General features: G+C 34.1%; 1 protein-coding gene across 6 annotated transcripts in view; it reads left to right on the forward strand.

Annotated features, from left to right (window-relative positions):
- KIAA0825 (KIAA0825 ortholog) overlaps positions 1-14799 on the forward strand; it is a 243702-nt gene that overhangs the window by 83283 nt on the left and 145620 nt on the right. For all 6 annotated transcript variants that reach the window (XM_088156364.1, XM_088156363.1, XM_088156359.1 and 3 more), the window contains 6 exons: positions 1719-1813; positions 3498-3725; positions 4718-4983; positions 6591-6741; positions 9711-9901; positions 12168-12350. In XM_088156364.1, the coding sequence (XP_088012490.1) occupies positions 1719-1813; positions 3498-3725; positions 4718-4983; positions 6591-6741; positions 9711-9901; positions 12168-12350 (1114 nt within the window). The remainder of the gene's footprint in view (positions 1-1718; positions 1814-3497; positions 3726-4717; positions 4984-6590; positions 6742-9710; positions 9902-12167; positions 12351-14799) is intronic.

The raw sequence follows: 14799 nt of genomic DNA on the forward strand, positions 1-14799 counted from the left end.
AGCCAATATTGAGTATAAAAGGCGTTTCTATTGGGTTTTACTTGTATGTGACTTATATAGGTTCTGGTTTTGCTAGCAGTTTCCCATTGGTTACACATTTTCATGACATCACATCACCTGGTAACACTTATCACAAAGCTTCTCAACATGTTTCTTGGTCACTTCTTGCCCAGTGAGCATTTATCTGTGTCTGTCTCTCCCACAGTTTCTGCTCAATGAGGCCTAAGATACCAGGCCCATTTATCAGTTACATTGTGCTCTCTGTTTTATTCCCTGTATCTGCCAGCTCCCTCCACACTTGCAGGTGCATCCCATGAGGGCCGAAGAATTTCAATATGTTGAGTTTGCTTAGTTATTCTCATATCTGATCCCCTTCCACCAAGAGTACATCTTCCTTGCTCCAACCTCACCTCCTAGTCTCTGGGGCCTGGGATTCCTGAAGGCTGGTCTTGATAGCAAATGCTGAGTTGAAGACATTCAGTATCTCAACCTTTTTCATATCTGTGTTACCAGGTCCCCCATGTTTTTGAGCAATGGGCTCATGTTTTCCCTAGTCTTCCGTTTATCACCTGTGTACTTTACAGAAGCTCTTGTTGTCTTTGACATCCCTGGCCAAATTAGTTGCACTTGAGCTTTAGCTTCCTTAACTTTTTCCATGCTCAGAAGTTGTTTATGTGTCCCTCTCAGGTTACCCATCCTTACTTCCACACTCTGTATGCTTCATTTTGTGTTTGAGTTTGGCTCATCTTCTTGTTCATGTGTGCAGGTCTTCTGCCATTTTTTTTTTTCAATTCTCTTGAGCTTGGCAGAGGTGATCCTTGAATATTATTCAAATTTCTTATGTCCCATTACCTAAGGCCTTTTCCCATTTGACTCTCCCAAGCAGATATTTGAAGAGGCCAGAGTCTGCTCTTCTGAAGCCTAGGGCTGTGAGCTTGCTTTTCACCCTCCTTTGTGCTCTCAGGATCTGGAAGTCCACTATCTCATGGTCACTGCAGCCAAGGCTGCCTTGGACTTGCAAATCCCCAATAAGCACCTCGATTTGTGCTTGTATCACTTGGAAGATGAATCATCAATGCACTTCAGGAACCCAGATTTCTTGAAGCACTGAAAAAAGTGAATTCAACCCCAGATATCAGTTTGTTTTTTACAACACTGGGGCAATATCCCATTATTCTTAAGATTTATGAGTGAGCTTTGTACCAACCCTTCTTAAGAAGCTTCTCTTGTTCTTTATATCTTTATAAGCCATCATTTTGCTTATAATAACTGTACTAATTAATTGTCTTTTTACTCTTATTGTATTGGTGTTTCCAAATAAGTAAAAGCTGCAAAAATATATTAGCGTTCGATTGATATAATTATTTGTACAAAGAGGAGAAATTAATTTCTATACACATGATCTAATTTTATCCATTCTCCCTAAGAGGTGACTTCACAATCAGTATAAAAATGCATAAATGACAAAAGAAACCATATTTTACACACTATATCTGCATTTGTATAAAATACAAGTACAACCAGATGTTGATTTCATCATGTTATATAAAAGAAACTCTGTATAACTTGAATTTGACTTTATTATAACATTAGTATTCCCCTACATCTTCTTGAGGGTTTTTTTTATGCTTCATATTGATATATCAGAAGATGTTGTAGGCTGCTGACTTTTCTACAGAATTAATCTTAACTTTGATCTCTTTTATCATACTGTGCAGGAGTTCTGAAGAGAGCTAGTGGGGAGCTTTTAATAGGAGAAACCAGAGCAAATGAAACCAGCGTGCTTCCTGAACAGTTACTTCAGGTAGAAGAGGTGAGTATGAAAAGAGCCTTACACTTTGAATGGGGTTTTCTTTTGTGTGTGTCTTCAGTGTAGACTTCGCCATGTTCATTATAAACACTTATTGCTGTAGTTTCATTACTTCAGCTATTCTGATTACTTTTATGTGCAAAGTTTCAGTTTACATGGAATAAAATATTATGGCTTTCAAAGAAGTAGTTGGTATTTTGTAGTTAATAACAAAAAACATAATTATAAGATACCTTATAACAAAATGGAAAAAAAGATTACTAAATTATGGTTGCTTTCTTAATATTATACATACAATCTCAAAGAATCTTGAAGAAGATTTATGAAGTTCTTTGAATTTGATCATAATGGTTCTTCCTAGAGGTATTCATACAATTTGATGCCAACAAACTACTGTGTAATAAGCACTGTGCTTTGTAGAATGTACATACAAGATTGTTTTTATCTGGCGCCCATTTGCTGCAAAACACATTTTTATTGTTGATTTTCTGGCACCTAAATGCTCCCACAAGTCTGATACTTTATGATAGTGGAATTTAATTTCTTAATGGCTTGATTTTAATGTTGAAATTTTTTAAAATTATGCTTTGGATTGGTGGGTGAGACTAATACTCATATGTATTACAAAGAAGAATATTTTAGGTAGATCAGGATGTTCTTGATCACCATTTAAAAAATGAGGGAATTCAACATTGTATGTCCATGGGGGCTCTGACTGTGCTTACAAGAGCTGAATGTTGCTAGTGGGGAAAGGGAAAGGGAGGAGGATACAACTTTAAACTGAAGTAACTTGAAAGGGCTTTACTTTGTAGCCCTTCATTCTCTTCCAATTTTTATTATAGCTTTTATTATAGCTGCAGAAATAGTTAGGAATCTGTCTTTTCTACTCTCCTACTGTGCCCTCATGGTGGAGATATTTACTGAACATCATCTTATGTCGTTAAAATATGTTTCTTACAGTGGTGCAATTCTCAAATGGCCACTTCTGGAAAGGTTTAAGTGTGATGTAAATCATAAGAGCAATGCAAAGTCCGATAAGTTGAAAATTAATGATGTCCTACTGTGTCTACTTCTGGCAACTATTACACCAGATTATTTTAGAAGTCTCTGTTTAAAGAAGGCAAGGAAGTGATGTAAACCACAGTAAAAGTCAGCATTGGCTAAAAACTACAAATCTTTATTTAAACATTTCAATATTTTCTAAATCCAGTTCTAGAGATGTTAAACACGGTGTGGCTATGTTAAAACCATTTCCTCTTAAGTGTTTCCCTTTGAGATTCATGGTTAGTAGCTTCCAGTTGTTACCTTGCAGTGAAAATTATCACAGTGTACATAGCTAGATTACTTGTTATACTATTGCAAATATCTGTAAATTCTTTGACTTTCTTAAGTAGATTCTGTTAAAGATTACAAATTAAGTAAAAATGAAGCATGTTTTTATAAAAGCTGTCTTGTTTAAACAGGAGAGATTTTTTAAAAGAAAATTATGACAATTTTAATGTTGTTATGCTAAAAACACTGCTTTTAGTATGATTTCAACACTAGTGGACTGTATTATAAATCCTTTAAATTAATTTCAAAATATGATGATGTCCTGTAAATTAATTGTGGATGTGCATTTAATTTTCAGACAATATTAACACTCAACAATGACTTTAGATTGATTTAATTTTAATATGTATTTCAGCCTATTTTACTGAGTTTTGGTTGGAGAAATGCATTTAAAGACCTGTCTTCTTCTGTGGCTCACTGTATAACAATAGCAATTGAGGATTTTTCATCTAAAATTCTTCAACATGAGCAGAAAGAAGAGTTTTCAGCTGCGGGCTGTGCAATGAGTCTTGTAAACAACCAGCAAATGAGGGAGTCCTGCAGAGCAGTCCAACAGGAGGAGCAACCAAAACGAATTGCTAAGGCAGGTATTTAAAGATCTGAAGTTTGAAGGGAGACAGAATGCCAAGGCTGTTTGACATCTATGCTTTGAAGTACTTACAGTACTATTAATATTCTATATCTTATATAAATGGAATTAAGAAGAAAGTGAGAGGCATTACAATGCGAAGCTGAACAGAGTTTTATACAATAGCCCATAGTTTGTACTTGAAAGAATTAACTTTTGAACTTTACTGGCATTATTTTTTTCAGCCAAAAAGTTCTAAAGCATTCTGATTAGTATCAGCTCTGTTACCAAGTGGTTTGATGGGAAAATGTTGAAAGCTTTGAAATATGGCTATAAAGGGATTTCCTGTATTCATATCATTAGACATGCCATTCTACTAATTGGCATAACTAGTAATAAAGCCAATTTAGAGTTATTTGATTTGGCTAAAAGGTCATCTATTAATTAAATTCCTTTTGTAAAGAAAGGTGTGTTTGAAAGACTTTTTTTAGTAAGATTTGCAACTATTCTAGCAGATTTGGAATGCTGTTAATGAATTCTTGCTTGAAACAACACTTGAGCTTTGGGGAGATAATTTTAGGGAGATTAATGTATGAATTTGTGAAGAGGTGACGTGTTTGTTTCCAAATCCAGTGTTAAGAAATGTGTTTGTGTATTTTTCAAAATTAATTCGTTTAGAAAATTATCTTTATTTACAAGGAATTAACCTTGTGCTTTGAATATACGTTTAGTGACATCAAAAGCAAATGAAGGTATTACTAGCATAAAATAGTTTTAATTTTTCCCCTAGTATAGAATATGCAGCTTTAAAGCAAGAAAGAATGAAATAATATTTAATTTAAAGAAATGTTACTCCTCTTTTTTAGAGATTAAAGTGTTTATAAAGCTGATTCAATATATTTATGCTTCATGCCAATTTCATTATTCAAGAATGTGACTCTAGCATGTATAAATTAAACAGTGCTGTCAGAATACAAATAACTTGGTGCCACATTTATTTCTCTCAGTTTTGTTCTGACATCATGGAAGAACTCGACACATTGCTTCCATTAGCTCTGGCCTGCAGAGATGATTCTCTTCAGGAAATTAGAACAAACTTTGTAGAGGCCTGCAGCAAAGTGGCAACAGCTGTTTTGGCAAGACTAGAGGAGAAAAGCAAAGACGTTCCCTTGAAGGCTCCCTTGCAAGACCTGTATGCTGCCCTTTCCACAGCGATATATGTCTTTCAGCATTTTACAGTGTATAGCAACTTAATGAGAGAAACAAGCAAAAAGTATGTCCTTTTTACTTAAAATATTTATTCAAACATAAATAATATGAGACTTTATTCTATTTTGGTGATACAGTATGGTGGTAGTTTTCCAAATTGCATCATATTTTTTAGCACATGCAGTATGTGTACTATTTACAAAAATACCTGAATCAACCTGATAGTCTAGAGCAGCCATTGCAAAACAAATTATGTATGTGCAAGATCTGCATTTGATTTGCAGATCAATTTTCAAAAATTATTAAATTTGAGAAAATAGGATGTCCAGGGAACTGAATGTACTCTGCTGTCATATAAATAAAGTGCTAAGGCCTTGATTTCGTTTTCTGATCTTTGCAATGCCTAATTTTCATAAGATCTGATTTAGCACATAGCAATCATAGAAGACAATATTATAATATCTTTCTGTGGTTTTTCCTAACACCATGTGTATTCAGACGTAAAGAAATACATACATTGTAGTTTTTGAATTCTGTTTATTATTACATGCAGAAACTAGAGAAGATATGAAGTAGGAGTATAAAGTCAAAAGCAGTGTTTGACCTGGGGCAAATATAACTGCACTTGCTTTTAGGAGATTTTGTCTTAAGTTATTAGGAGTCTCTTGGTCCACATGTTTCTAGCCATGTGCAATTTAAACAAAGAAACAGTGTTTTTGGGAAGGGATTCTGAAGTAGCACTATTTCTAAGGAATGTATGATTTCTAAGTGGATATATACACTGTTGAGTTGCTTTCCCTCCGATGTTTTACTGTCTCCTGCATGAAGTTTGTCTTTGTGAGTGGGAAGTCTGAGCCAAAATAGTGCTTAATAATTCTACTTAGGTGTATTATCTGTAGCTGTGGAAAGGTGTTTTAACCCTTTGAAGTGCAGTGGAAATAAGATGCACAGCTACATAGTCGTCTTTCATGACAGGAAGAAAGAGACAAGTTTATTGAGAAACACCCTTGGTTTTATATCATGACTCGCAGCACGAAGAATAGAGAAAAGATGATTGGCTCAGAGAGCAGGCACCCCATTCCCAGGGCCTGGTCATGCACCACAACAGGTGTTCTATCTTGTTATTAATTCCTTTTTATTTTGACAAAATTATCACCCTGGGAGAAATTCTCCCTAGCCTTGAGCTGGACCAGCTTATCGGCTGGGAAGAGAGCTGAAAAGCTCCAGCCTAGAATATTTTTCAGGCTGTAATTTTCTTACTTTCTCAATATGTGTCCCACAATTATCAAAGAATTTTATTACGTAACTACCAAAAGCAATCTCTGTACTCTGTGCTTATGTTTTCTTTGTCACGCTCAGTGCTGATGTAATAATCACTGATGCAACAATGCTGCAACATCCAAATAAGTGAATGACAAATATACTTGTCTCAGAAAATAGGATGAAGTAATTTATTTCTCAGTGATTGGTTAAATGAGAATTTATAGACAACAGATATATTTTAAGAACTTCTGAAACAAAACATTGCAAAACTGAATGCTACGTTCAAGACCAAGAGAAAATTTGAATGATTGATAGCTACAAATCAAAACTACTTGCAGTACTAGGGATTGTTACCTCGTAGTGTGCAGCCTTTCAATCATTGTCTCTTTAATCATTCTCTCTGAACAGACCACTGTTCCTAGTGCCTGTCCAAAAATATCAGGAATTTATCAACATTCTCCAGTTTCAAGTTACGAACTACTGCATCAGAGTTTGTGCTACAAGCATTTTACAGGATGCTGAGAGCCACTACTGGGATGACTACAAAGCTTTTTACGAGGTGTGAGGTTAAGTTTACTATGGCTCCCTTTCACAAAATATATTTTAGTGGTTGCCAGCTCTCTGACTAATCAGAAGCATGAGATTATTGTTTTTACATAAGGATTATTGGAATTTACTATTTTGAAATATCCATTATTGCAGGCAGTGTTTCTGTAGAAATGATGTAGGAAAACATAGTCATTCAATGATGAGATAGAATGTTACCATGAAGTGTTTGTGCTTTTTGCTTAATAAAGTATTTATTGTGTGTCAAGACATTTATATGGAACTCAGTAAAGAGGACACCATCATCTTAATCTCTGAAAACTTTATACTTCTTTTAGAAAATATTTTCCTAGGAATTTTTATATCTGATTCTTTGATTTTTATTTTCATTTGGTTCTGCTTTTTACTTTTTGTGAGTAAAGGGTGTAACAAAGAAAGATGGTCAATATAGTTACCTAAAGCATTCAACAATGTATTTCTGAAATAACCAGTGCCATTTCACCTGCGTCTTGAAGTCAAAGGTCTGATCTATAGCTATAATCCTAATGATTCTATGAAAAAAATCAAGATAATTATTTTCAATTGTTGGATTTTTTTCCTTTATCCTAGTTAAATACAAGCATAAGTTGACATCGACTGTTTGAAATTACTTTCACTTAATTTCAGGATGAAGTATTATATGGGTTTTTAATCAGTAATAACTGAGATCTCTTGGAGATGTAGTCTTGTCCTGCCTTGTATACTTTTCTCTGTGAGACAATTGGTGTGTTCTGTTAAGCATTTTCTAGAATTCTTGCATGAAAGAAAATTCCATCTGATACATGTAATCTACAGATATAGTGTAAGAAGCTGCTCAGTCAGTGACAAAATCTGTGCTGAACAGAGTATGCAGACCATAGAGTAATTTATCAAAATGTCCATCCCTCCAAAGACGAGTAGATGAATTCAAACAGTTTTGTTTGATGATAGATGACAAGGTAAGAAATGCAGTGGCTTTTGGCAGCTGCTGAATCATTATATGATCTTCATTGTCTATAGTGCCTATGGTGTTATGTCTTGTTTATTGGTGACCCAGTAACTTCACCATGGAAAAATAGCTGTCTGATGAGAAAGAATATGGAGTAGCTAAACAGTTTCATCATAACTGAACAGAACTAATGCATGTAGGACGGAATGGTGTCTCATCTCTGTGTGTTTGCAGGATTTGAGGTGAAAAGTATGTAATTTTACATCAGCACTCCTCTATTTACTGAGCCATGGGAGATAGCCTAAGGGTGGACCATGATCTGCTCTGAGTTCCTTCAGGAGGTGTGCTGCTGAGCATATGTTCCTTCAATTGACATCTTGTAGGCATCCTAAATGGAAGAGATTGGATTAAGATCTGTTGCTTGTTACAGAGACAATTCCCTGCTGAAACTTCCAGCAGTGAGAGGTAGCTTCTTCCAACATATGAGCTCAGCAGGAAGAGTGTGCCACTGGGCCAGCTCTCCAGATTATGTTTTTGAATGAAGCTCTTAGTGTAGCAGACATCTGTTGTAGCTGTGGGAACTTATGTTTCCTAACAGTCAAAGAATAAAGAATTGTCTGTTCAGAGATGATACTGAGTAGCTTATGTAATAAAACACAGCTGCTTGTTTCTTCATATAACCTAAACAGAAGCTCACATCTGTTTTTATTATATGAAGCCTGCAAAAATAGCAGATATTTATCAGTGGAATTGTCTAGAAATGGCAACAAATAGAAACACAGGTCAGAAGAGGGGAGTGAATCTTATTTAAATCTTCATAGATATTGTTGCTTCTGCAGTGGAGGTACAATACTAAAAAAAGGGGAAAAGAGCTATTACTTAAATAAACCAAAGGAGAGAAAGTGAAATGATTTGTGTTTATAAAGTTAAAAAGTTAAACTTGTCAACCAGCTCATTTATTTTGATTCTTGTAAAATTTTTTGCCACTTTTTAATATAAAATGCACTTCAAATATTATGTCAGAGAAAAACCAAATAGTTTCAACTTCCAATAATCTGCTAATGCTTAGGCTAATGTATTGAAAAAGAAGCCAGATTATTCTTGATTTTCATTGTTAAAGAATGCCTATCAAACTCTAAAAGTGTTTTTTAAATTGTGGGGTTATTTTGTATTTCTAATAATGCTAAAATATCAACAAATCCTTAAAATATTTCTCAGTACCTTTGGGATGTGGGAACTGAAGATTGAAGTCTCTGTTCTTATGATAGAGCTTCATGATAATGCAATTGCTGAAAAGGTATTACTTGAAATATTTAAACGTGAGTTTTCCTGTGTACTTTTTAGAAACATTATGGATTAACTGCTGTGATTTTGACTCCTGTGTATTTATTTCTGTGTCTTAATGGGACAGATCTGTTTAGACAATGAAATATTAATGCCGATGCTGATTCCTTGCCAGAAAATATTTGGTTTCAATACATTCAAATTAGAAGCAGAAAAAAAATCTGGATATCTCTTATTATTGGTTTAATATTTCAGTTGTTCTTTTCTCTACTCTTCTTGAATATCTATTATATATAAGCAAGGCTTTTTAATCATGGTTATGCATAGCATTTCTGAAACTGAGTAAATACCCAGCTTAAGTAATTTAAATGTATTTTCTTTGCTGACAAAGAAACTGTTAACTTTATCTGGCTATTCTACTGCATACAGAATACTATCTATGTTTTTAAACTAAACTTGCAACATTATAGGTTTTGAGAATAGGTTAATTGAGGATATAAGAGTTCAAATGCTGTGGTCTTATTTTGTGGCAGAACTATAATTTTGTGACTGAAATGCAGCATGTGTTTCCTTGCAAATAAAGATGTCTCACATCTTTTCAAGGACCATTTTTGGCCATATATTCCTGGAACTCTTTAGCTATTTCAGATTGAATTAACTAGACCTATAGGAGTTAAATTAACGTTTTGGAAGGTGTGTTTTTGTTATGTAATATGTGGTGGTTTTAATAGGGGGAAAGATGTTCATTCTCTGTCCAGATGTGGCATTACTTCTGCTGTGCTCTTCATCATGATCTATGGACTATTCTACCTCCAAAGACAGCCCAGGAGATTCTTACAGATGTACTAGAGCAATCTTTGGACATTCTGTCCTCCAGATATTGTCAGGTGTGTCCGAGTTACAAAAGAACACCACAAATCAGGTAATGCTTGTATATTTAATGCAGCGTTTTGGTGAATAAAAGAAGTAAATGTTAGTTTTCTATTATTCACTGCTTTGATTCAAATTTCAATGTTAATGAACACAGCAGTGAGGATAGACCAAATCTATGCATTTTGATGTTTGTTTTAATAATATATATTTTGTATATTTAAGTATATTTAGTAGTTATATTGCAAACTGGGTGGAATCAAAGGCCTCTTTCAACTCTCTGTGAAATTGTTTCACAAACTGCTTGATTGGTTTGAAAGCCTCACAATGAAAGTGCATTGAGGATTGGTTGTGCAACCAAAAATGTGGACAGAATTAGCAACGTCAGGAATAGAAATCAAGCTATTGATTCATTAAGAAAAATTAATGTTTTCCAGTATAATTTGTGTTTTTATAGCACTTTTCAATTGAAAGAGCTACAAGGTCACATCAAAAGATTTGTCAGAATGATGCCAGTGGTGTAGAAGGAGAGAGGAGAAAGAGGCTCTTCCTTTTTCTGTCATTTTAGGAAATAAGAAATTGGAAGTTTTTCTTACTGCAATTCTTATGTTTTGTCAGAGGGGAGGGTCTTTTTGAGAAATACTAAAGCAGGTGTCTTTAAGTGGAAGATTGCCCTACCTTTATCCTTTCTATCCAATGTCTTGTTTTACTGACTAAATAGGTGTAATGCTCCTCACCTAATCACACAGAATTACAGAATGGGTGACTTTGGAAGGGCCCACACTGCGTCATCTGGTCCAACCTCCCTGCTCAAGCAGGGTCATCCCAGAGTACATAGCACAACGCCAAGTCCAGACAGCTTTTAGATGTGTCCATTGAGAGAGAATCCACAGCCTCTCTGGGCAATCTGTTCCGGTGCTTGGTCACCCACACAGTATTCTTCATATTCAGGTGGAACTTCCTGTGCACCAGTTTCTGACTATTGCCTTCTGACCTATTGCACAGCACCACTGAGAAGAGTTAAAGGGTTTGTAATTTTAGAGAGTTAGAGACACTAAGCAGGTACATGTTCTGTGTGAGCTAAGAGTTACATGCTGTCATCTCAAGTTTTATTATGAAAAGGAGTATTGTTATGAAAGCTCAAATAACTTGTGCAAGATCATATTCTTGAAATGGGTAGGAAAAAACCAAAGTTTTATTCTACATACCTATCTGTGTGCTCTATTCCTGCAATAACTTACTGCAATCAGTCTCTTCTATATCCTTGGTACAGGGAGGTTTCCTGAAAGCTTGCCTGGAAATTTTTTTGAGGGAAAAGTTCCCTGAAATATGAAAAATGCAATATTACTTAAATTTCATATTAGTCAATTCTGTATGAATTTAATTTAAACAAGAAAGAATTTTCTATATTGTCATTTTATAGAAAAGTTGTATATTCGTTAAGGTGAGTCTTGAATTTTTCACTAAGTAAATTGAACTATCCAGTCATGAATAAATGAAAAAATACTCTATGTAATTCAATATATTTTATCACAGAATCTTTACATATTATTTAATACTGTTGTAGTAGGGTACCTTTTCTCTTCAAATGGTAGAGAACTGATGTGTAATATTGACAAATATCTGTTTATTTGTGTTTGCCTAAATTTTTCAAAAATAACATGATCCTTAAAAATGCATATGATCACATGTGCATCCAGGGCTTTTAGGTACTTATTTAAAGTCTAACTTTATACATCCCATATTTTTTGTGTTATTCACGTCTCCTATGTATTGTATGTCACCATAGTCTTGTGAGATTATTTTGTTGTAGTTTGGGTTCTTGCTGTTCAGGCCAATGACATGTGATCCTCTGCCAGTCAGTACCAGCAAGCAACAGATTACTGACTCAGAAATGTTCCACATTGTACGATGTTGCATGGAGTTAATTTGAAGACTAAGTTCCTTTGTTTCTATTTTTTTGCCCCATCTGGATTTAGAATAGTATGTACATATTAATTATAGAAAACAAAAATTATATTTATTTACTTGTAGTTTAGAAAGTAAATTGTTCATGCCTAGTGACACTGTCCTTTGAAAAAGGACATTTCCAAATTTTTAAGTCTTCTTTTTACTAGTTTCAGTAACAACCTCTCTGTGAAAGAGTTGAGTTTTTACAGAGTAGTGGGTAGAGACTTCCTGCATCACTGAAGAGGAAGTTTGAAGTCCATGCTATGATTCTGGTATTTATCCTGTCAGAGAAAATGCCTGTTTAATTGGAATTTACCACTATCAGGATGTCTTAAGTAATGTTATTCTTGGGCCTTTTTTCCCTACAGAATTGATATTGCAGCAATTTTGATGTCCACTGAAGATATGCTCTGGTCAATTTGTAGTTCTGTGCAGGAGTTTCTAAATCCACACAAAGACAGAGATCTGAAGATCTATAAAATACATAGCCACTGCAATAGTCTGATCTCTGTGCTGGCTATTTTAACTTCACCCCTGAAGAATTTGTATGAGTGAGTATGAAATAAACATTCAATTTGACGTAAAGTTGATTCTTGAGCTTACATGGAGAGATCTACAAGGTGAATTTTTGTGTTGAAATTAAATTCAATGCATACTATTGGCACTTTGACTGTTTCTCAGTTTGACCCTATACTTATTTTTGTGATCTTACCTAAAGCCCAGTTATATCTGCTGAGATTTTATTAGCTTTGAATCAAACTCCTGCTGTACATTTCTTTTCTGTTAATAACGAAGACCATAGTGAATGTCTGGGTTGATTTCCTCTGTAACAAAACTAGTAGAATTTCATTAATTATTACTGCCCCAAATTTGCATATTTCTTTTTAAATTTGGTCTTGTTGATCTGAAAACATTTACTACTCTGGTACCAAATACTTTGGCAAGGTTTTCAAGGACTTAGTCATTCATCAATTGAAAAAAAAATCATCTTACTAGTTCAGATTTATCTACTTTAGACTTCCAGCTAAATCAGAATATTCTGTTGCCATCTGATAATGTTTCTAGACATATTGGAATGTAAAGATAATTTACTAAAATGATCATCTGGTTGCATGACCAGTATGTTTCAACAAATACAGTTAAAATGTAAGAATATAGAATTACTGTATTTATAAAATCATGTATTTGCAAGTCGCAGCTGTAAAAAATAGACATGTAACTTGCACTGAAATTGGGTCTGAGTCTTTTGCTGATAAAATTCTTCTGTAAATTTGATGTAAGAGGCAATACAATTTGTTAGATCACATATTTAAAAAAGAGGGACACCAAAACCCCAAACTAATGAAGCCACATCCTATTCAACTAGCTTTTACTTCATTATTCAAAGTAAGAAAATTCTAGGTAATACTAGGATGGAGACCTCCTGTATATAAGCTGCATTAACTAAAATTTTTTTGTTACAGGCTCATTTTTTTGTGGGGGCTCATTTTATTATTTGTGGGCTCTAAAGAACATGCAAAAGTGGAATGTAACTGGATGTTTGATCTTATATTACACAGGTTTATGAATAGATAGCAATTTAGAAGGTGACTCAGATTAGGCAGTGGCAGTAGAAACGGAGACAGGAAAGGACACTGCAGTAGTTGTAACTGCTTCTATTGTCAGTTTTGATATTTCATCCTTCTTTTATGAAAACCTGTACAATTATAGACCAAAATAATTGTGCAGTATAATTTGTTCCTTTTAGTGATTCTAGTCTCCTCCACTGATCAGTGTTGTTTACATATTTATGTATACATAGCATGACAAGAAATGTGTGCTTACTGGAGAACTCACGGAGTTTCAGAACAAAGTGCCAATAAAAAGCTTGTTTTTTATTTTATGTAAAATGCTGCAGGTAAACAACTTGGTCAAATAGCTTGGGGATGTGAATTTCATTACCTGAATTTGCTTATCTGGAGATCAAAAACGTGACATATGCTGAATGTAGCAGCTCATTTAATTTACTACAAAGTACTCTGCAAATCACCACCAAAATATGGCAGCTTTGTTTAAAAAGAATACTGAAAATTGTCATATTTTATTACATAGTTACAAAAACAATATTAACCCTGAAGACCATTTCCATGTAGAGGATGCATGTTTTAGTAAGTAAAATTGGATTTTTAAAGTTAACTTCTATTCAGAACTTGTGTTTTCACAATCTGCGAGGTCCCATTATCAAAACGATTTTTTATATTGTATATTTAATTGCAGCCAATGTTTGTCAGGTAACCTAACCCAGTGTCCAGAGTACAAAGAAAAAAATGGTTTAGCCAATCAGCTTCTTAAATTACAATATTCAATTGGAAACGTCTTGATACAGTGAATTTTAGGTATAGTACATAGGTCTGTTGTTTACTGGGGTATGCATAGTTTATGCATCAAGAATCTGTCAATAATAAATTTAAATGTTATGCCTGATTTTAAAGGAATACTAATCTTCCATCAATTCTCTCTGCAATTATCTTGTATAATCACAATTTCCATCTGTTATCTTGGCTCCTTATCTTTCAAATCATTGGTATAATTAACTGGAAGTAAAATATTTTCTTTTAAATCTATCATGCTCTCATTTGGTACTGGAAGTTTTCTCTTAAGTGCCTAGAAGTCATTTAATCTTTAGACTTTTCCAGAAAATTCTATGTAATCATAAAACTGGCGATGATGAAACATTCTTTTCTAGGAGTTGCGTAATAATATGACTGGCTCATTTCCAACTTACTAAAGGGGCTGTATTTTCTATTGCTTAAGTGAACTAAAATTATTCAAATTTTTAAATTATTTTGTGGAACTTGAACAAAACCATAATGACTCTGAAAAATTAGTAATATCTTTAACTTCAAATAAGGTGATTCTGTTTTCTCATTCCTAATTTTGTGGTCTAGAGTTTCTTTTGTATGACAAAGTTTCTTAGATCTGGTCCAAAATTTACCTATGAATCTTGGGTTGTCAGGGTTT

Source organism: Sturnus vulgaris, chromosome Z (assembly GCF_052056855.1).
Source record: "Sturnus vulgaris isolate bStuVul1 chromosome Z, bStuVul1.hap1, whole genome shotgun sequence".
Taxonomy (NCBI): domain Eukaryota; kingdom Metazoa; phylum Chordata; class Aves; order Passeriformes; family Sturnidae; genus Sturnus; species Sturnus vulgaris.